Here is a 22,935-nt window from a genome sequence, read left to right on the forward strand (position 1 = left end):
GCGTGACACGGGCCATGCAAAGGTCCGATAACATCGGGCAGGATTTTCCGGTCTTGGGGCAAGCGTGACTGGAAAATCCCGCTCTGGGTCTCTATTCCAGAGTGTTTCAAAGAATGAAGGGTGAGCTCACTGAAACTTACAAAATTCTTACAGACCGTGACAGGGTAGAAGTAGATCAGTTGTTTCCCCTGGCTGGTGATTCTGGACCGAGGAAACACAGTCTCAGGATAAGGGGTAGGCCATTTTCTTAAATGGACTTTTTTCATTCAGAGGGTGGTGAATCTTTGGAATTCTCTACCCAGAGGACCGTGGACACTAAGTCATTGAATATGTTCAAGATAGAAATTGATAGATTTCTGGAGATCCCGGAATATGAAGATAGTGCGTGAAGCCATGATCCAACTCAATGGTAGAGCTGGCTTGACGGGCTCCTGTTCCTATGTTTATAAGTAGTGTTTGACAAGTTTATTAGAGTTTGTTAAGATTGTAATGAGTAGGGTAGATAAAGAAGGGCAGGTAGATATAACAAACCTGGATTTCCAAAAGGTACTAAGGAAAGGCTTGCATTTATATATAGAGTTTTTCACCAGGCATCACAAAATCCTTTAAAGCCAATGAAGTAATTTTTGAAGTGTTATGTACAAAATGTTGCAGCTAATTTTCACTCCGCAAATGCCTAATGTGATGAAGAGGAAATAATCTTTTTTTTGTGATGTTGATTGAGGGATAAATGTTGGTCAAGACATCAGTGTAACTCGGCTGCTCTTCTTCAAAATGGTGCACGAGATCTTTTACACTTCCCAGATGGGGGCCTAGGTTTAACATCTCATTTGGAAGCTGAGTGACTCCTCTGACAATGCAGGATGTCTTCAGTACTGCACTGGGGTGCCTTGAATTTGCACTCAAGCCCTGGAATGGGACTTGAACTCAGACCTTGTGATTCAGAGAGGAGGTGTGACCAGCTGAACCACAGCTGACACAAAGTTAAATACACAACATAATGGTTCAAGAAGTTGGGTTAATATATTAGCATAGAGAATTAGTTAACAACAGCAAACAAAGAATAAAGGAGGAATTTTCAAGTTAGCAGGCTGTAATAAGTAGTGTCCCATGTGTCAGAGCTGTGGCCTCAGCTGTTTACAAACTATAATAATGACTTAGGCAAAGATACTGAGAGTAATGCACCTAAGTTTGCTGTGGTGCAAAGCTCGGTGGGAATAAAAGAGATTGCAAAGAGATAGACATATTAAGTGACTGGGCAAAAATGTATAATGTGGGGAAGTGTGAGGTTACTCACTTTGGTATTGAAAATAGAGAAGCTGATTGTTTTTTAAAGAAGCATGAAACTTTTGAATGTCGGTGATCAGAGAGACTTGGGTGTACTGGTACAAGAAACACAAAGTTAGTATTCAATTATGAAGCCAAATTGCATGGGAACTGGAGTACAAGAACAAAGAAGTAGTTTTCCTACAATTGTACAGGCCTTTGGCAAGATCACATTTGGACTAATGTGCACGGTTTTGTTCTCCATATCCAAGGATGGTTATACTTGTCTTGGAGTGAAATTTCACTAGATTGGTTCCTGGGATGACAAGGTTGTCCTATGATGAAAGACTGAGTAAACTGGGTCTATGTTCTCTGGAATATTGAAGAACGAGAGATGATCTCACTGAATCATACAAGATTCTGAAGAAGCTTGACAGGAGACACAGAGGTGGATTCTCCTGGTTGGGGAACCCGCAACACAGGGGCTTAGCCTCAGGATAAGGGATCAACTATTCACTACAGAAATGAGAAGAGCATCTTCATGGGAATCTTTGGAATTGTCTACGTCGGAGGGCTGTGGATGCTCCGGTGATCATGGGGGACTTCAACATGCACATTGACTGGCAGACTCAAGTCGGTAAGGGTGGAATGGAGGAAGAGTTCTTAGAATGCTGTCGGGATAGTTTCCTTGAACAGCATGTTACGGAACTGACGAGGGAACGAGCTATTTTGGATCTGGTATTGTGTAACGAGGTAGGTAGAATTAAGGATCTTATTGTGAAGGACCCTCTTGGGTCTAGTGACCACAATATGGTCGAATTTCTGATTCAGATGGAAGAGGAGAAAGTTTGGTCCCAAACCAGTGTCCTCTGTTTGAACAGAGGGAAATATGATAGGATGAGGGATGAATTGGCTAAGGTAGACTGGGAGAGCAGGCTGGCAGGTAGGATAGCTGAGGAACAGTGGAGGATTTTTAAGGAGATCCTTTTCAGTTCTCAGCAAAAATATATTCCAGCAAAAAACAAGGATCGTAAGAAAAGGGAGAACCAGCCGTGGATAACGAAGGAAATAAAGGAGAGTATTAAAATAAAAACAGCTGCGTACAGAGTGGCCAAAAATAGTGGAGAAACAAGTGATTGGGAAAAATTTAAGAAACAACAAAGAGAGACTAAGAAAGCGATAAAGAAAGGAAGGATAGACTATGAAGCTAGGCTAGCAATTAATATAAAAAATGATAGTAAAAGTTTTTATAAATATATAAAAAGGAATAGAGTGACTAGAGTGAATGTTGGACCCTTGGAGGACGAGAGGGGGGAGTTAATAGTGGGAAATGAGGATATGGCTGAGTCTTTAAATAAGATTTTTGTGTCGGTCTTCACGGTGGAGGACACAAATAGTTTGCCAAATATTAATGATAGAGGGTTGGCAGCAGGAGAAATACTTAATACAATTAATGTTACCAGAGAGGCAGTGCTGGGTAGACTATTGGGACTGAAGGTGGACAAGTCCGGATGGAATGCATCCCAGGGTATTGAAAGAAATGTCAGAGGTAATAGTGGATGCGTTAGTGATTATTTATCAAAACTCGTTGCATTCTGGGGTAGTGCCGGTTGATTGGAAAACGGCTAATGTTACGCCGCTGTTTAAAAAAGGAAGGAGACAAAAGGCGGGTAACTATAGGCCGGTCAGCTTAACGTCTGTAGTAGGGAAAATGCTGGAATCCATTATTAAAGAGGAGATAGCAGGGCATCTGGATAGAAATGGTTCGATCAATCAGACGCAGCATGGATTCATGAGGGGAAAGTCGTGCTTGACGAACATGTTGGATTTTTATGAAGATGTGACGAGGGCGGTTGATGGAGGAGAACCGGTGGATGCGGTGTTTTTGGATTTCCAAAAGGCGTTTGATAAGGTGTCCCATAAAAGGCTGCTGAAGAAGATTAGGGCACACGGAGTTGGGGGTAGTGTGTTAAAGTGGATTGGGGACTGGCTATCCGACAGGAAGCAAAGAGTCGGAATAAATGGGTGTTTTTCCGGTTGGAGGAAGGTAACTAGTGGCGTGCCGCAGGGATCGGTACTCGGGCCGCAACTATTTACCATTTATATAGATGATCTGGAGGAGGGGACGGAGTGTAGGGTAACGAAGTTTGCAGACGACACAAAGATAAGTGGAAAAGTGAATCGTGTGGAGGACGGAGAAGATCTGCAGAGAGATTTGGACAGGCTGAGTGAGTGGGCGAGGATATGGCAAATGGAGTATAACGTTGAGAAATGCGAGGTTATACACTTTGGAGGAAATAATAACAAATGGGATTACTATCTCAATGGAAACAAATTAAAACATGCTACCGTGCAAAGGGACCTGGGGGTCCTTGTGCATGAGACGCAAAAGCCCAGTCTGCAGGTACAACAGGTGATCAAGAAGGCAAATGGGATGTTGGCCTATATCGCGAGGGGGATAGAATATAAAAGCAGGGATGTCTTGATGCACCTGTACAGGGCATTGGTGAGGCCGCAGCTGGAATACTGTGTGCAGTATTGGATCCCTTATATGAGGAAGGATATATTGGCATTGGAGGGAGTGCAGAGAAGGTTCACCAGGTTGATACCAGAGATGAGGGGTTTGGATTATGAGGAGAGGCTGAGGAGATTGGGTTTGTACTCGTTGGAGTTTAGAAGGATGAGGGGGGATCTTATGGAGACTTATAAGATAATCGGGGGCTGGATAGGGTGGAGGCGGAGAGATTCTTTCCACTTAGTAAGGAAGTTAAAACTAGAGGACACAGCCTCAACATAAAGGGGGGTCGGTTTAAGACAGAGTTGAGGAGGAACTTCTTCTCCCAGAGGTTGGTGAATCTCTGGAATTCTCTGCCCACTGAGGTGGTGGAGGCTACCTCGCTGAATATGTTTAAAGCGCGGATGGATGGATTCCTGATCGGTAAGGGAATGAAGGGTTATGGGGATCAGGCGGGTAAGTGGTACTGATCCACGTCAGATCAGCCATGATCTTATTGAATGGCGGGGCAGGCTCGAGGGGCTAGATGGCCTACTCCTGCTCCTATTTCTTCTGTTCTTATATTCAACACTGGGAAACAAGGAATATGAGGAATGGATGGGAAAGTGGAGGTCAGGCTGAAGGTGAACCTCAATCACATAGAAACATAGAAAAACTACAGCACAAACAGGCCCTTCGGCCCACAAGTTGTGCCGAACACATCCCTACCTTCTAGATCTACCTATAACCCTCCATCCTATTAAGCTCCATGTACTCATCCAGGAGTCTCTTAAAAGACCCTATTGAATTCGCCTCCACCACCACTGACGGCAGCCGATTCCACTCGCCCACCACCCTGTGTGTGAAAAACTTACCCCTCACATCTCCCCTGTACCTACCCCCCAGCACCTTAAACCTCTGTCCTCTCGTAGCAGACATTTCCACCCTGGGAAAAAGCCTCTGAGAGTCCACCCAATCTATGCCTCTCAACATCTTATTCACCTCTATTAGGTCTCCTCTCATCCTTCGTCTCTCCAAGGAGAAAAGATCGAGCTCCCTCAGCCTATCCTCATAAGGCATGCCACTCAATCCAGGCAACATCCTTGTAAATCTCCTCTGCACCCTTTCAATCTTTTCCACATCCTTCCTATAGTGAGGCGACCAGAACTGAGCACAGTACTCCAAGTGGGGTCTGACGAGGGTCTTATATAGCTGCATCATTATCCCCGGACTCCTAAACTCAATCCCTCGATTGATAAAGGCCAGCACACCATACGCCTTCTTAACCACCTCCTCCACCTGCGGGGCCGATTTTAGAGTCCTATGGACCCGGACCCCAAGGTCCTTCTGATCCTCTACAGTACTAAGAGTCTTTCCCTTTATATTGTACTCCTTCATCCCATTTGACCTACCAAAATGGACCACGACGCATTTATCTGGGTTGAAGTCCATCTGCCACTTGTCCGCCCAGTCTTGCATCCTATCTATGTCCCTCTGTAACTTCTGACATCCCTCCAGACTATCCACAACCCCACCAACCTTCGTGTCGTCGGCAAACTTACCAACCTATCCCTCTGCTTCCTCATCCAGGTCATTTATGAAAATGACAAACAGCAAGGGTCCCAGAACAGATCCCTGGGGCACACCACTGGTGACCGACCTCCATTTAGAAAAAGACCCATCTATACCCACTCTCTGCCTCCTTTGGGCAAGCCAGTTCTGGATCCACAGGGCAGCAGCCCCTTGGATCCCATGCCCTCTCACTTTTTCTAGAAGCCTTGCTAAAATCCATATAAACCACATCTACCGCCTTCCCTTCGTCAATGTGTTTAGTCACATTTTCGAAGAACTCCACCAGGCTCGTAAGGCACAATCTGCCCTTGACAAAGCCATGCTGAGTATTCTTGAGCATACTAAACCTCTCTAAATGCTCATATATCCTGTCCCTCAGGATCTTCTCCATCACCGGTCGGTAATTACCTGGGCTATCCCTATTCCCCTTCTTGAAAATACGAACCACATCCGCAATCCTCCGGCATCTCTCCCGTCTCCATCGACGATGCAAAGATCGTCGCCAGAGGCTCTGCAATCTCTTCCCTCGTCTCCCACAGTAACCTGGGGTACATCCCATCCGGACCCGGCGACTTATCTATCTTGATGCCATTCAAAGATTCCAGCACAACCTCTTTCTTAAAGTCCACATACTCAATCCTTTCAGTCCACCGCACGCCCGCAGTACATCCACCCAGATCTTTCTCCTCTGTGAAAACCGAGGCAAAATACTCATTGAGCACCTCTGCTATTTCTACTGGTTCCGTACAGACTTTCCCGCCTTCACCTTTTATAGGCCCTATTCCGTCACATCTCATCCTTTTACTCTTCACATATTTATGGAACGCCTTAGGGTTCTCCTTAATCCTACCTGCCAGGGCCTTCTCGTGACCCCTTCTGGCTCTTCTAATTTCCTTCTTTAGTCCCTTCCTACAAGCCGTATACTCTTCTAAATCCCTATCTTCGCCAAGCTCTCTGAGTCTTTTGTATGCTTTCCTTTTCTTCTCGACTAGGTCCCGCACAGCTTTCGTGCACCACGGTTCCTGTAACCGACCAACACCTCCCTGTCTGCTCGGAACGTTGTCCTGTAGAACTCTAGACAGACATTCCTTGAAAAACTGCCACCACTCTTCAGTACATTTCCCCGAGAATACCTCCTTCCAATTTACTCCTCTAATTTGCTGTCTAATGTCTTCATATTTCCCCTTACTCCATATAAACACTTTCCTAGCTTACCTGATCCTCTCTTTTTCCAATGCAAGCCTAAAGGAGATAGAGTTATGATCGCTATCCCCAAGATGCTCTCCCACTGAGAGATCTGACACCTGTCCAGGTTCATTGGTCAGTATCAGATCAAGTACAGCCTCTCCTCTTGTAGGCTTGTCCACATGCTTTGTCAGGAAACCCTCCTGAACACACCTAACAAACTCTTCCCCATCCAATCCCCATTGAATGATAAAGAGGATTCAAGAAGCAGTATGGTCTACCTTTGCTCCTAATTTACATAAGTATGCAGCATGGGCAGAGCCCTCCAAAGAGCTTAAAAGAGGGAAGAAGAATTAAAAAAAAAAAGAGTACTGCACATGTTCGTTGTACCTGTTATTCCTTCCTCACTAGATCCACATTTCAATGTGGAATGCCAAGCTCCCCAAATATTAGTGTTTGCTTCTGAAGTTGCATTTTTATCTAAAAGAGACGGAAAGACACGGAACTGCTTAAATTAACCTACATACAACACAAAAAGTGAAAGGTACATAAATGAATTTTAGCTGCAAAAATACTTTCTAGATCTAGTTCGACAAAGCTATTCTGTCACATGCTTAAAGGGTAATTTTGACTGTGTGAGATAGTATATAAGGAGGTGATTATGAACTAGCAGCTCATTCTACAACTCAATTTTAAATTTTATTTTTATTGAAGTAAATTCCATTTTAGTTTATTTTGCATATCTTGTGGTCTGCACAATACGTATCTTATTAATAGAGAACTGACATAGAACTTTACAGCACAGACACAGGCTTTTTGCCCCAAATTCTCTATTCCAGCGTTTATGCTCCACATGAGATCCCTCCTACTCTGCTTCATTCACCCCGATCACCATATTCTCCTCAGCTACTTATTTAGTTTCCTCTTTAATGTATCTTTGTTACTTGCCTTAGCTATTCCATTCTAATCATTCTCTAAGAAAGTTTCTCCCAAATTCTTTATCAGATTATCAGTGAAAATCTTATATTTAATCACCCTTAGTTTTGGCCTCGCCCATAAGTGGAAGTTTTCATCTGTGTTTACCCTACCAAACCCCTTTATTATTTTGAAAGGCTTCCAGAAAGGTCACATATCCGATAAATCATCATCCAGCTTTCTTTCACATATGGAAAGTGGGGTACAAAAACATCCAACACACTCATACTAACTTCAAGAGGTTTCCAGTGTATACACAAAAGGGAGTCACTCATGATTTGTCTCAGTAGTAGTTGGTTTTGTCCTTCATTAATTAAATCATATTTGTATGAAATGTCGTAGGACAACAAAACAATCGAGAAAAATTGTAAAGTTTAGATAGACTGTTTTAGGAGTTAGAACATAGAACAGTACAGCACAGTACAGGCCCTTCAGCCCTCGATGTTGTCCGAGCTTTGTCCGAAACCAAGATCAAGCTATCCCACTCCCGATCATCCAGGTGTGCTCCATGTGCCTATCCAATAACCACTTGAAAGTTCCTAAAGCGTCCGACTCCACTACCACATCAGACAGTCCATTCCACACGCCAACCACTCTCTGAGTAAAGAAACTACCTCAGACATCCCTTCTATATCTCCCACCATGAACCTTATAGTTATGCCCCCTAGTAACAGCTACATCCACCCGAGGAAATAGTCTCTGAATGTCCACTCTATCTATCCCCCTCATCATCTTATAAACCTCTATTAAGTCGCCTCTCAACCTCCTCCGCTCTAAAGAGAAAAGCCCTAGGTCCCTCAACCTTTCCTCATAAGACCTACCCTCCAAACCAGGCAGCATCCTGGCAAATCTCCTCTGCACTCTCTCCAATGCTTCCACATCCTTCTTATAGTGAGGTGACCAGAACTGCACAGAATATTCCAAATGTGGTCTCACCAAGGTCCTCTACAGTTGCAGCATAGCCCCATGGCTCTTAAACTCAAACCCCCTGTTAATAAAAGCTAACACACTATAGGCCTTCTTCACGGCTCTATCCACTTGAGTGGCAACCTTCAGAGATCTGTGGATACGAACCCAAAGATCTCTCTGTTCCTCCACATTCCTCAGAACCCTGCCGTTGACCCTGTAATCGCATTCAAATTTGTCCGACCAAAATGAATCACCTCGCACATATCAGAGTTAAACTCCATCTGCCATTTTTCGGCCCAGCTCTGCATCCTATCAATGTCTCTTTGCAGCCTACAACAGCCCTCCACCTCATCCACTACTCCCACCAATCTTGGTGTCATCAGCAAATTTAGTGACCCACCTTTCAGCCCCCTCCTCCAAGTCATTGATAAAAATCACAAATAGCAGAGGACCCAGCACTGATCCCTGTGGTACACCGCTAGTAACTGGTCTCCAGTCTGAAAATTTTCCATCCACCACCACCCTCTGTCTTCTATGAGATAGCCAGTTACTTATCCAATTGGCCAAATTTCCCTCTATCCCACACCTCCTTACTTTCTTCATGAACCGACCATGGGGAATCTTATCAAATGCCTTACTAAAATCCACATATACGACATCAACTGCTCTACCTTCATCTACACACTTAGTTACCTCCTCAAAGAATTCAATCAAATTTGTGAGGCAAGACTTACCCTTCACGAATCCGTGTTGACTATCCCGGATTAAGCTGCATCTTTCCAAATGGTCATAAATCCTATCCCTCAGGACCTTTTCCGTTAACTTACTGACCACCGAAGTAAGACAACCGGCCTAACCAGGGTCATTCCTATTTCCTTTCTTGAACAGAGGAACAACATTCGCCACTCTCCAGTCCTCTGGCACTATCCCCGTGGACAGCGAGGACCCAAAGATCAAAGCCAAAGGCTCTGCAATCTCATCCCTTGCCTCCCAAAGAATCCTAGGATATATCCCATCTGGTCCAGGGGACTTAGCGACCCTCAGGTTTTTCAAAATTGCTAATACATCTTCCCTCAGAACATCTACCTCCTCCAGCCTATCAGCCTGTATCACACTCCCTCATCCTCAAAACATGGTCCCTCTCCTTGGTGAACACTGAAGAAAAGTATTCATTCATCGCCTCTCCTATCTCTTCTGACTCCATGCACAAGTTCCCACTACTATCCTTGACCAGCCCTAACCTCAACCTGGGTCATTCTTTTATTTCTCACATAAGAGTAAAAAGCCTTGGGGTTTTCCTTGATCCGACCCGCCAAGGACTTCTCATGTCCCCTCCTAGCTCTCCTATGCCCTTTTTTTAGCTCATTCCTTGCTACCTTGTAACCCTCAAGCAACCCAACTGAACCTTGTCTTCTCATCCTTATATACGCTTCCTTTTTCCTCTTGACAAGACATTCAACCTCTTTTGTGAACCATGGTTCCCTCACTCGGTCATTTCCTCCCTGCCTGACAGGGACATACCTATCACGGACATGCAGTATTTGTTCGTAGAAATCATCATAGAAACCCTACAGTGCAGAAAGAGGCCATTCGGCCCATCGAGTCTGCACCGACCACAATTCCACCCAGGCCCTACCCCCATATCCCTACATATTTTACCCGCTAATCCCTCTAATCTACGCATCCCAGGACACTAAGGGGCAATGTTAGCATGGCCAATCAACCTAACCCGCACATCTTTGGACTGTGGGAGGAAACCAGAGCACCCGGAGGAAACCCACGCAGACACGGGGAGAATGTGCAAACTCCACACAGACAGTGACCCAAGCCGGGAATCGAACCCAGGTCCCTGGAGCTGTGAAGCAGCAGTGCTAACCACTGTGCTACCGTGCCGCCCCTTGATTCCTTGAACAAGCTTCGCTTTTCATTTGTGCCTTTCCCTGACAGTTTCTGTTCCCATCTTATGCTCCCTAATCGTATCATAATTACCCCTCCCCCAATTATAAACCTTGCCCTGCCGTATGGCCCTATCCCTCTCCATTGCAATAATGAAAGACACCGAATTGTGGTCACTATCTCCAAAGTGCTCTCCCACAACCAAATCTAACATTTGGCCCGGTTCATTACCCAGTACCAAGTCCAATGTGGCCCCACCTCTTGTTGGCCTATCCACATATTGTGTCAGGAAACCCTCCTGCACACACTGTACAAAAACTGCCCCTTCCGAACTATTCGACCTATAAAGGTTCCAACGAATATTTGGAAAGTTAAAGTCACCCATGACAACTACCCTGTGACCTCCACACCTATCCATAATCTGCTTTGCAATTTCTTCCTCCACATTTCTATTACTATTTGGAGGCCTATAGAAAACCCCCAACACGTGACCACTCCTTTCCTATTTCTAACTTCAGCCCATATTACCTCAGTAGGCAGATCCCCCTTGAACTACCTTTCTGCAGCCGTTAAACTATCCTTGATTAACAATGCTACTCCTCCTCCTCTTTTACCACTATAGTTGTCTGGAACTATAGGAGTTCTCAGTGCAAGGTGACCAATTAGCCATCCAACTGTCTTGCTAGAGCAATCTAAACTTAAGCCCACTGCACTCATATTTCACCATAGCCTTCCATCTTCCTCCATTCAAAGTATTTATCCAATTTTCCATTAGAAGATGCAAATCTCCAATAATTCTTGGAGAGCAGAAATATCTTCTCAACTGTCTCACTTGCAGTCAGAGTTTTAAATTGAGCATCTCCTTATCAACTACTCTCCCATCAAAGGGATAGACTTTCTTCAGTCACTTTAGCAAAAATCCTACATAATTTTAAAAACTTCTATGAAAGCTCCCTTATCTGCTCCAGTCTCAGTATCTCGAAGCTCATTTTAAAACTATAGTTTCCGATTGCTGGTATCATCCTGGTGAAAGTACATGATATGATTTCAATTCTAATACTGCTCTTTTGCTAATGAGGTAACCAATATCACATTTCAACAGCATAAGCAATGTTTTGCCTAAATCACCATTCACAAACTCAAAATACCTTTTTCATAGATTTATCAACTTCCTTAACATATCCAGAGAATTACATATAAAAACCTATTTGTGCTTTTTTCACAGCAGCACGGTGGCACAGTGGTTAGCACTGTGCCTCACAGTGCCGGGGACCCAGGTTTGATTCTGGCCTTGGGCGACTCTCTATGTACAGTTTGCATGTTCTCCCCATGTCTGCATGGATTTCCTCCCACAGTCCAAAGATGTGCAGGTTAGGTTGATTGGCTGTGCTATATTGCCCTTTAGTATCCCAAGATGTGTAGGTTAGGGGGATTAGCGAGATAAACGCATGGAGTTACATGGATAGAGTGGGGGAGGGGGGGGGGGGAAGGCTGGCTTAAATGCTCCTTCGGAGAGTTAGTCGATGGGTTGAATGGCCTCCCTCTGAACTGTAGGGCTTCTACGATCCCCTTTGCACCTGTCTATACCCATGTTTATCGAACATACTCAAACCCACTTTTGTTGTGTTTCAACATCGATGTGCGTGGACCAGGAATTAAAAGGGTGTTGTCTGCTTAAAATGCCAAGGACATTACTGTAATAAGAAAATGAAGTGCATTTTTATAACACCTTTCACAACCTCAGAATGTTCCTTAAACTACTGTAAAACCAAGAAAGTACTTTTGAAGCAGTTGATGTTACAATCTAGGGAAACACAACAGCCAATTTGAATACAGTCAGGACCCACAAAAGGTGATGAAATAATGACTAAATTATATTTTAGTTCATGTTAGTTAAGGGATAAATATCGGCCTCAGGATGCAGGGGAGCGAACTCCCCCATTCTTCTCTGTCATGTGGTTTATTTTGAAATCCACCTGTGAGTACAATGTCTCATTTGAAAGGCAGCATACTTTTGGTACTACACTTAAAGTGCCAGGCGGGATTATGTGCTCAAGTCCTTGGTGAGAGGCTTGAACCCAAATCTTCTGACTCTGAGGCACACGAGTATTAGCACTAAATGATGATTGGAACAAGAAGCAACATTGGCATGCAGCAACAAAAAAGCAATATTTGCTTCAAATGTAGCTGAAGGCAGCCAGAGGGCAAGGAAAAATGGTAACATGCAGATGTCACTAAAATGCTACATTGCTGACCAGTTTGCAAGATTATATCACTGCCCGTTTCATCTACTGTAAATGAGAATATTCAGTAATGTTCTCTAAGCTTCCTCAGTACACACTGATTTATTACAACCTCTTTGAGACATTTCACATATGTGCCCAGAATTGTTTGGATTAGTTTCCTCTCCGAAGAGGGACACAATAATTGCTGCCAAACGACTTGTGCGTGGTTCTATGATTAAATCACATTATCTGACAAGCACTGTAGAATATAAACTGACATGAACATTGAAAACAACGTGAGATGTTATGGTTTCTCCAAAAATATTTTGCAGAATCGTTCCTTGCAACTTCAATAGTCATGAGTGATAATGCCATTCAACCATGGTTAAAATGGCTCAATTCCATCCTTTCAGCCAGAAGCACAGGTCAAAGATTCAAGTCTACAGTGTTGTAGCTGTGTAAATATGGCACCTCACCAAGAGCAGAAAATTAACCCTATAGCTCTAACACGATTAGTTAAAGAATTGAGTGTCATGGAGCAAAGAAGGAGGCCTTAGTATTTGTGTCAGCTCTTTGAAAGAGCCGCCCAATTAGTCCCACTCCAATGATCTTTCCCCATAGCCGTGCACTCCTTTCTTTTTCAATTATATATCTAATTTGCTTTGGAAAGTTACTGCTGAATCTTGTTTCCACCATACTTTCAGGCAATTCATGCCATGTCATAAAAATTTGCTGTGTAACAAATATTCCTCCTTCCTCAATATCTTCAATCTGGGACTTCTGGTTACCAACCATCACGTCAATGGAAACAATTCCTCTTCACTTACTCAATCAAAATCCTTAATGTAAAGTAATGCTAAGAAATAGTTTATCAGTGCTGCAAAGTCACCTTTTTATCCCATTAGACTGATTAGCTTGTCCCCAGAAATATTTTTCCCTTGTATGGTAGTTGATTTTCATTTGGTCATATTTAGAGCAAAATGGTTATGTGGAAATTAACTTTAGTCTTTTTTGTCACTGTGTATCAAATCACTATAATAATATAAACAGTTACTGTCTTTCTAAAGAATTAGGCGGATTGTTTGTGATGGTGAGGGAGGGAAGTGGCAACAGTGATAATGGTCTCAGACATTGCAGTGCAGCTGGGAAGAACCCATTATGGCTGCACATTCAGGTAAGAATTCTTTTCAAGAAAACTTATCTTTTAGTTTAGCCTCCATTCCCCCTAGGGTGTGCACAGATTCATTCTATTTCAACTCTGAATATCAGACCGTCTAACTTTGGAAAGTACCAGGCCACCACAGTGGTGGTCTTTGACTTCCGAGCTTATAAAGAAGAAGTAACAAAATATATATTGTTACAGCAATTGTTTGAGCACTCCTCATGTAGTTAAAAAAAATGCTTGCAATGGCCAAGCTAAATTATAATGTGACAGCATTTTTGGGTTTTGGATTTTCTCCTTTTCTCACCAACTATGGAAGCTATCTGCTATGACTATCCAAAGCTAACAGATTTGGAAAAAAAGGCTGAAAAGTGTCCTGAAAACGATTGAGACAAAGTGAATTTAAAACAATGTTTTTGTTCAACTAAGTAAGAACTGCCAGTTAAACATATATTTTAACAAATCTATTATAACTGGATGGCTTGTTCCCTCCCTCAGGCAACTATCTTGCAAAAAAGGGGCAGGTGAAGCTGGTTTTTAAACTCTTAGATACCACAATGGAATGAGAGATGCCAGTGCCTAGCTAAATCTTAAGACAAATAATACGTAATTTTGTTACAATCTCTATTGTCACAGTTATTACAACTAGTATTTCAAAGAGTGAAGAAATGGATAAGTGCGTACAAAGTACAACTGTACCTTTCTCAGGACATGAAACTGGAGAGCTATCCCCAGATTTGGATTTTAAGTGTCCAACTAAAGCATATTGTTCAGGAACTTTATAGAGTTTCTCAGAACCAGGGCTGAGGTCATCTGTCCTCTGCATTAACAGCCTGTCAGAGAGCACTGGAGAGTTATTATCATAGGGTGAGACTTCTCCACTTGAGATTCTGTTGGAGTCAGTAGAGGAGTGTCGTCCTCCCAAAGAATAGGAGACTTCTGCTCTTGTCAGATCTGGATTCCTGGGAAAAGATAATCACATCAGATTTTAGTGAATTCAATCTCACCAAACCATGTGCCGCATGCTCATTATGTGAATTTAAAGCACATTACTAAGTTACACATAACCAAGATGTCAGCCAAGGTTCAACGGGTAGCAAATAACCAAGCTGTCAGCCATGGTTCCGCGGGTAGCACTGTAGCCTTTTGGTCAGAAGATCGGCCCTGGGTTCAAGACCCACTTTAGAGATTGGAGTGCATAATGCATTGTGCCACTTCCCTCCAGAATTAAGGGAGTTTTTAAACAAAGCACTGTTTCAGGTATGCATAAAGATTTTGTGGCATTATTCACTGATGACCAAGGGAGATCTTCCCAAGTTTTGGTCTATATCTATCCTTCAACCAACATGATTAACACAAATTTTCCGGTCATTCATTCCATTGCCAGTGGGATCTTGCTGTGGGAATGTTGCCTGCCAAGTTTATCCACATTATAACAATAACTACAATTCAAAACTAATTCATTTCTTGTGAACTGTTTTGGGATGTCTTGAGATCAGTAAAGGTGCCCAATAAATACAAGTTTTAACTTTATTTCTCTAACAGGAAGATGTTTGTTTATTTTTGAGCTCATCAGTGTTAGGAATCTGAACCTTGTGTATTTTTCCTATCAGTCCACCTATCAGCAGTTGCACGCAGCAGCTGCATAATCAATAAATTCACTAAAAGCTCTCTGTTTTGTCTCTCATATGGACAAATCCATTATAATTGGATGGCTTAATTATAATAGTTGACCACAAACTCTCATCCATAATTATACATCATGAAGAATTGTGGCTTGCTTCTTCCTACACACGAGGGATAGGGATGATTCAGTTTCACTTGGGACCTTTGCAAAGAACAGAGAGGAAAATTTCACTCCTTGATTCTGGGCTGAATCTCAATCCACAACCCTGAGGTGAAAGACTAGAGCTGTTAATCGACAATCAGAAATTTACCAATTACATGGTCATATAATTTTTAAAATTGTTTATTTTGGACTGTTAAGTAAAGCATCCATATTAATTACTGAGCCAGTAATTTCTATCTTTTCCTTGATAATTTGAGGTCTGCAAATCAAAACTCATTCTTACAAGGAGAAAGGCCCAATCAAAGCCCTCCATCCAGAAAAACAAGTTTATGTCCTTCCATTCACATCATAGGACGAGAACATTCAGCCTTCAAAGCTGTTCGTGGTCGATCTGTACCCGAACTCCATTTACCCACTTTGGTTCATATATTTTGAAACCCATACCAACCAAAAACCTTTTAGATATTTCTGAGTATCCGCAGCCCTTTAGTGGGAAAAGAACTTCTGATTTCTACTATATTTCATTTGAAAATTACTTTGTGATTTCATTCCTAAATGGCCTAGTTCCAATTTTTAAGATGACATCCCTTCATTTTCAATACCTCCACCAGAATAAATACTTCTCCATGCCTACCTTATTGAATCAGTTTGGCATTTTAAACTTCCTCCCTCATAATTTAACTCTGCAAATCTGCACTGCACACCCTCCAAGGCCAATATATCCTTCCAAATGACCAAACCTGAATACGGTACTCAAGACAGGGTCTCACCAAGGCTCTGTATGACTGGAGTGCATCTTCCTTTGCTTTATTAATCCAGCCAGGGGGTAAATGCCAACATCTTAAGGAGGTGGTGGTTGGGGGAGGGGAGGGGGGGGGGGTGGTTAGGCGGGGAGGAGCGGTGGCATAGTGATTAACACTGCTGCCTCACAGTGCCAGGAACTCGGGTTCGATTCCCAGCTTGGGTCACTGTGTGGAGTTTGCACGTTCTCCCTGTGACTGCATGGGTTTCCTCCGGATACTCTGGTTTCCTCCCACACTCCAAAGATGTGCAAGTTAGGTGGATTGACCAATCTAAATTGCCCTTTAGTGTCAGGTCTTTGGCAGGCTAAATAAGTAGGGTTATGGGGAATAGGGCCGAGGTGGGATTGTGGTCGGTGCAGACTCGATGGACCGAATGGCCTCTTTCTGCACTGCAGTGATTCTATGATTCTATTAGCCTTTTTGTACCCGTTTTGAAGTAATTTGTGCACTTGAATCAACTCTGAAGAAATCTATGGTTTTGGCTTCCATTTTTTTTTGGATTCCAATCCAGAGTAAATCAATGGAACAAAACTATCCTCCCTCAGCTGCTGTAAAGGGTTGCACAAGGTTGGACAATGGATATGGGTTGATAGCAAATAAATGCCTCCAACCAATTCAAATTGCTACTAAATTGTCAAACTTGCCATTGACCACAGAATAAGAAATAAAACAAAATGCTACATTCATGCAGGTGGTTTTCCCCGAGGTTGGAGGAGTTCATGCATATTAACCATGAGATCAAGTGGCCATTAAATAGCATAAGTAAACATGCCATATGGGGACTAACCATTTTAATAAAATGCTGTCCTCACCCAAGTGGGCCAATATGTGTATCCTGTGCTGCACCAAAGTGTGGAGATGCCGGCGTTGGACTGGGGTAAGCACAGTAAGAAGTCTCACAACACCAGGTTAAAGTCCAACCGGTTTATTTGGTAGCGCAAGCCGCAAGCTTTCGGAGCACTGCCCCTTCATCAGGTGAGTGGAGTTGTGTTCACAAACATGATATATATATTGACGCAAACTCAATTTACAAGATAATGGTTGGAATGCGAATCTTCACATTGTCTGTACCTTTAAGACTTGATTACCTATAAAGACTCACATTCCAACCATTATCTTGTAAATTGAGTTTGTGTCGATATCTGCCCTGTTTATGAACACAACTCCCACTCACCTGATGAAGGGGCAGTGCTCCGAAAGCTTGTGGCTTGTGCTACCAAATAAACCTGTTGGACTTTAATCTGGTGTTGTGAGACTTCTTACTGCACCAAAGTGACAGACTCTTAATTGCCTTCTGAAGTGACCGACCAAGCCATTTGATTGCATTGAAAACACTCTCATTGCAGCTAGGGTTGGGCAATAAATGCTGGCCTGATCAGAGATACCCATATTCCAAGAATGAATATATCTGACCTGTTAGCTTGATGCCAAGAATACAAAATGAGGCTTGGCTGACAGCCCATTAGCCTGTTAAACTATCTGAGCCCGAGGGAAAACATTGCTTCACTGGCTCTCACAATATTTATACAAGATTAACAGGTTTCAAGTGCTTGTCATTTTGACTATTGGTACTTTAAAGGGTCTGGTTGATTGACACTTTTATTGGCCTGCAGTAAAAAGGAATTATTTTCTGAAAGAGTAGCAAGTAATGAATGAATGATCTCTGTTTAAAAAGTTTTTTTTCCACATTCCAGTGTCACAATAAAGTTCATTGGTTCCATAATGTATAGTTGATGAATGGGTGTGGAAAAGCCATTGCTTGGCATGGGGAGAATGAAGGACATACGTGTTGTTTTGGGGCATATCTTGGGATTGGGGAGGGGGCTTAAGGGGCTATACTTTGGCATGGGAAGAATTAGGGACCATAGAGGGTGGGTTGAGGGCATGGAAAGTGTGTGAGGGGTAAGGGCCTATTTGCATTAAAATTGGGACAAAGCCCTACAGTACTGACGCAGGCCTTATAAGCCGCCTGTGGCTGCCTCCAAACCTTTCCTAGGTTGGCTGGCTATAGCCTGTATCCGCTCCCCCACGGGATGTGCTTGTGGGCACTTTCTCCTGAGGGAGGGAGGGATGGAGGGCTGAGCTGGGAATTTTCCTAACTCCCGTTACCTACCTCAAGGATGAATGTCCAGCCTGTTATCTCATTGCCATTTCTGGCACCTAACTGTGCATAAATTAGTTGTTGTATTTCCTCTCTCACAACAGTGACTACACTTCAAAAAGCACCCAATTGATTTTATATAAAAAATTACACGTTATTACTTTTCACCTGTTTCTGTTTTTACCCTACTAACTGAAATGAATACGGTTTGAACTTTTAAAAATCAGATTACATTCAAATTTCACAAATCAGTGCAAATGCATGCAGATATTAAAATTTCACCAAACAAGATTCCTCTTGAGATTTTCCAAATGATTAATGCTTAATGACTGAATTGCTGCCTTGGTTGTGCATTCTAGTTTGCAGATATCCTATATGAACAGCAGAGGTCAGTAGAAAGAAATGTATTAATCTATGGTAAAAAGCAGCATGATGTCTTGAAAAGAACCCATAGTGGCAACAGTTACTCACGATGACTGCGATGCTTTCCTCCGCAGCAAGTAGTCAACAACATCTGGATCTGTCTCTAGCAAGCTCATCAGCACCTCATTCTGTAGCTCCGGGGGTACCTGAGCAAGAATGTAAATCACACATTACAGTCACAGGATGTACTCTAAATTTGGCATGAAACTTTGGATACTTGCAACATTAAAAAATTGTTAGAAACAATTGCCTTTTCACCCTTTTATATGTTTAGAATTATCTAGACTCTATGCTGTTTGAGGCTTGGTCCTTGATGACATGATTCATAGCAAGATGCATGTTTGAGCCCATCATTGACCCTCCTCATTGGAAGAGCCACCAGGCAGATAGCAGATGGGTCCTTACAGGGAGAAGTTAAGAGTTTTTGTGGTCAAAGATTCCAGGTCCAGTCTCACCTGTCCCCTCACAACTAGATAATCGTGTTGCAGAAGCAGAGGCTAGAGATCAGATCGCCTACCTGCTCTCTTGGCCAGGGAATGCAATCTGGTGTGATTAGGTGTGAAGATGGGTGAATGATGTTTGCGTTCTTATGCCAAATGTCAAATGTCCTTTCTCTCACACCAGGTCATGTTGGCAATGGAAGAAGAGTTCATGGTGCAGTTCAACATGTTGATAATCACTCCTAATCCCTCCAACACCTCCTCGCTATTTCCCAAAGGGAAAAATGGTGCAAGTAGTAACAAAACATAACAGGCAAAAATCAATAAATTGGTTGAGGAGGGTGATGGATAAATTGAAGGACATGCAAACAAGCTGGCTGGTAACTACTTTGGAAATTTGATTAAAGTGAGGAGCTGTTAGGGAAAACATACCAACCACGTAGTAGTACGCTCAATAGTTGCATACCTGCTTCTGAGTTAGAAGGTCAAGTCCCACTTCAGACACTTGACCGAATAATCTAGGCCGATATCTCAGTGCAATGCCACTGCACTAGATGAGGTGCCATCTTTCAAAGCAGATTTTAAACAGAGAACCTCCACCGCCTGCCCGCTCAGGTGGATAATATCCCACTGCACTATTTGAAAGAAGAGCATTAGTCCCCCACTGGTTCTGGCCAATATTTAGCCCTCAGCAAACAACAAAAGAAAATTGATCATTTATCAGAGCTGCCCATTTGCTATATTAGAAATAACTACGTTTAATTGGCTGTGAACAACTTTGGGGTGCTCTGAAGTCTCGAGGGGCAATACACAAAAGCAACTTCTTTATGATTTCTCCCTTACTAACTAACCAAATATTCATGTGTTCGATACCCTGCATACAGAAGCTGCAACTCACCCAGTTCCTGTATCCCAGCAACATGCTTATTTTGCTTGCTGATTCCTACATGTTATGAAACTTGCAAACAATTAGGTTTAACATTGTTTTAAAACTTTGAAGTGTCCAGCATCAGAGATGCAAGCAAGCTATTTAAGTGAAAGCTTCAGATGCTTTTTATGTGGAGGAAACCTATGTAAAATACAAAATTTTCATCTTGCCAAATTGTTGTGTTCCTTTTGAAAAAAAGTTAGAACCATTTGAATAGGGTGGGTGGGGACTGATTCTGCTCTTTTTCTACAGTCTCAATTCTCCAAGTCAAAAACATATAAATCCATGAAATAGCTAGGCTATTCCTTGGGGAAACTGAATACACTGTGCTGCAACACCCCTAAACTTAAACTATGCACCCATGGTAAAGAAGCATGTACTTCACAAAAAGACATCTGGCATGCCTTTTGAGTGGATGAAAAATATTTTGTTATGACAATGTCTTCTGATGTAATGATGCCAGTAATAGTGTGTGTAATTCAAACGTTATGGCTCTTGACAATATGCTACAAAATCTTCACGAGTCCACCTGCAATTTCATTTCTCTGCTATTTTAACTGCAGCTTGAGCTAGTTGTGAATTTCAGCGCCTTCAAGGGAACAGGGAAGCTTGAGCAAATGTTTCATCATTAAATTGGGGTCTTTTTGAGCAATCATGATTCTTATCGAAATTAGACTTTTTGGTTGGAAGAACAAAGGTTTTCAACATCCGACAACTTGAAGTGAACAACTAGCTTAACTTAAGGAACTAGCTTGTTTTACAAAAACTATAAGAAGTACAAAAAGAGCTAAGTAAAAGGCAATAAGAGGACTAAAGAGCAGGTATAAGAACCAAGAAAACTGCATTTATGTAGTGCCTTTAAAATAAATCTCCAGATGTCTAACAAGAATATCAACAAAAATGTTGACACCAAGCCATAGAAAATGTCAGGACAATTGGTCAAAAGTTTGATCAAAGAGATAGGTTGCATCTTAAAGGAAGTGAGGTTTGGGGAGGAAATTCCAAAATTTAGAGCCATGGCAACTGAAAGTCCTGAAAAGTGGAATGATTAAAATTAGGCGCAAAATTTCAGAACTATTGGAGCGGAGTAGTCGTGAGACTTACACGGCTGGATATGGCTCTAGATATAGGGACAAGAGTCATGCAAGGATTTGAAAACAAGGATGAGAATTTTTGAACAGAGACCCAGAACTGTCAGACTCTGGCGTGAATTGGTCCCGCCCCCGAGCTTTTAATGATTGTGACCTAGTCTGAACTCCAGCTGAAAAAGCAATCGTGATTTACACCAGTTTTCCAGCGAATTCAGCACTTAGAACTTTTTTTGGAGAATTGCTCCCATTACCTCTGTTTCTACCTCCACAAATGCTGCCTGACCTGCTGAATATTTTTAGCATTTTCTGTTTTTATGCCAATTAAGTGAACTGCTCTGTCCTGGATGGTGTTGAGATTTCTTGATGCTGACGCAACTGCACCAAGCTAGACATGTGATGAATAATCCATCACCCTCATAACCTGAGCTTTGCAAATAACAGGAAGGGTTTTTTTGAGAGGTTAAAAAAATTAGCATCTCACACAGAGAACCATTCTGTGTCATGGTCTTGTAGCTAAGTTGGCAATTCAGATAAAGCTCGGCACAACATCGTGGGCCGAAGGATCTGTTCTGTGCTGTACTGTTCTATGTTCTATGTTTAATTTGACTGTTCAGTTAACTTCCTAATGAATGGTGAAGCTCGACCTCCAACCCGTCCTCAGGATGCTGATGGTCAGGGTCTCAGCAGTGGCATCATTGAAGATCACAGGAAGGCTGTTGGGCCATTTACTGCTGGTTATGATCAATGCAATACTGGACATTCCCTGCTACTTGTCAGCCCAAGTCTGGATGTTATTCAGGTCATGCTGCAGGCTGGCATGTGCTGCTTTATGATCAGAGCTGTAATTAATGAAGTATCATTACCAGAAGCAGCTGCACTCTGGACCTTAAAACAGAAGGAAGGTCACTGATGAAGCAGCTGAAGACAGTTTGGTCAAAAATACTTTTAAGGAATGCCTGCAATGATGTTCTGGTGCAGCTATGATTGATCTCTAATGACCATCTTCCTTTGTGTCCATTGGAGAATTTCCTCCTCAGTGGCCTCAATTTTGCAAAAGTGGCTTGGCTGAATGTTGTCTTGATGTGGAATTCAGTTATTCTGAGCTCTGTCTCAGTCTGTTTTTGGTGTTCAGCATTTGGTTAGTTCTGAGATACACCCTTACTAGATTGCTGTTTTGCTCAACAGTACACCTGGTATGCTATTCTGCACTCTCTACTGAGCCATGGTTGGTGTCCTAGCTTGATGATGCTGACAGAGTTGTTGTGGTGGGGTTTGAGATTATAGATTGCAGTAGCATATAATTTTGCTGCTGCTGAAGGTCCACAGCATCTCACAGGTACAGAATTTTGGGCTACTCGTCCCTTAGTCTCTTCCATTTAGCACAGTGTTAATGCTAGTGTTCAGCATAGTTTTGGTGCTAGAGTTCGCACTGTTAAGAGAAGACCTGGCCATATACTGTGAGATTCTGAGATTGGTGACACTGAAGTTCCTCACCCGGAGTACAGTTGACTGCTTTTGCCTGCCTTGATGCTTTCTCCAAATGGGGCTCGAAGTGGAAGAGTACAGTTTTGTTCGTTTAATAAGGAAAGTGGTAATCAGCACAAGATTTCTTTGGTGTCATTTGACCTGACCCAAAATCCATGAGATCACATGTGTTTGAGAACCCCTACAGCCAA

The 22,935-nt window shown here is 42.6% G+C and overlaps 1 protein-coding gene across 2 annotated transcripts in view; it reads right to left on the reverse strand.

The window, feature by feature from the left end:
* The window catches only part of LOC144506361 (rho GTPase-activating protein 6-like), a 725,901-nt gene that overhangs the window by 11,634 nt on the left and 691,332 nt on the right, over positions 1 to 22,935 (reverse strand). For both annotated transcript variants that reach the window (XM_078232372.1, XM_078232373.1), the window contains exons 10-12: positions 18,849 to 18,946; positions 14,384 to 14,646; positions 6,908 to 6,997 (exon numbers count right to left, since the gene is read on the reverse strand). In XM_078232372.1, the coding sequence (XP_078088498.1) occupies positions 6,908 to 6,997; positions 14,384 to 14,646; positions 18,849 to 18,946 (451 nt within the window). The remainder of the gene's footprint in view (positions 1 to 6,907; positions 6,998 to 14,383; positions 14,647 to 18,848; positions 18,947 to 22,935) is intronic.

The sequence above is a fragment of the Mustelus asterias genome, chromosome 17 (assembly GCF_964213995.1).
Source record: "Mustelus asterias chromosome 17, sMusAst1.hap1.1, whole genome shotgun sequence".
NCBI classification, from domain to species: Eukaryota; Metazoa; Chordata; class Chondrichthyes; order Carcharhiniformes; family Triakidae; genus Mustelus; species Mustelus asterias.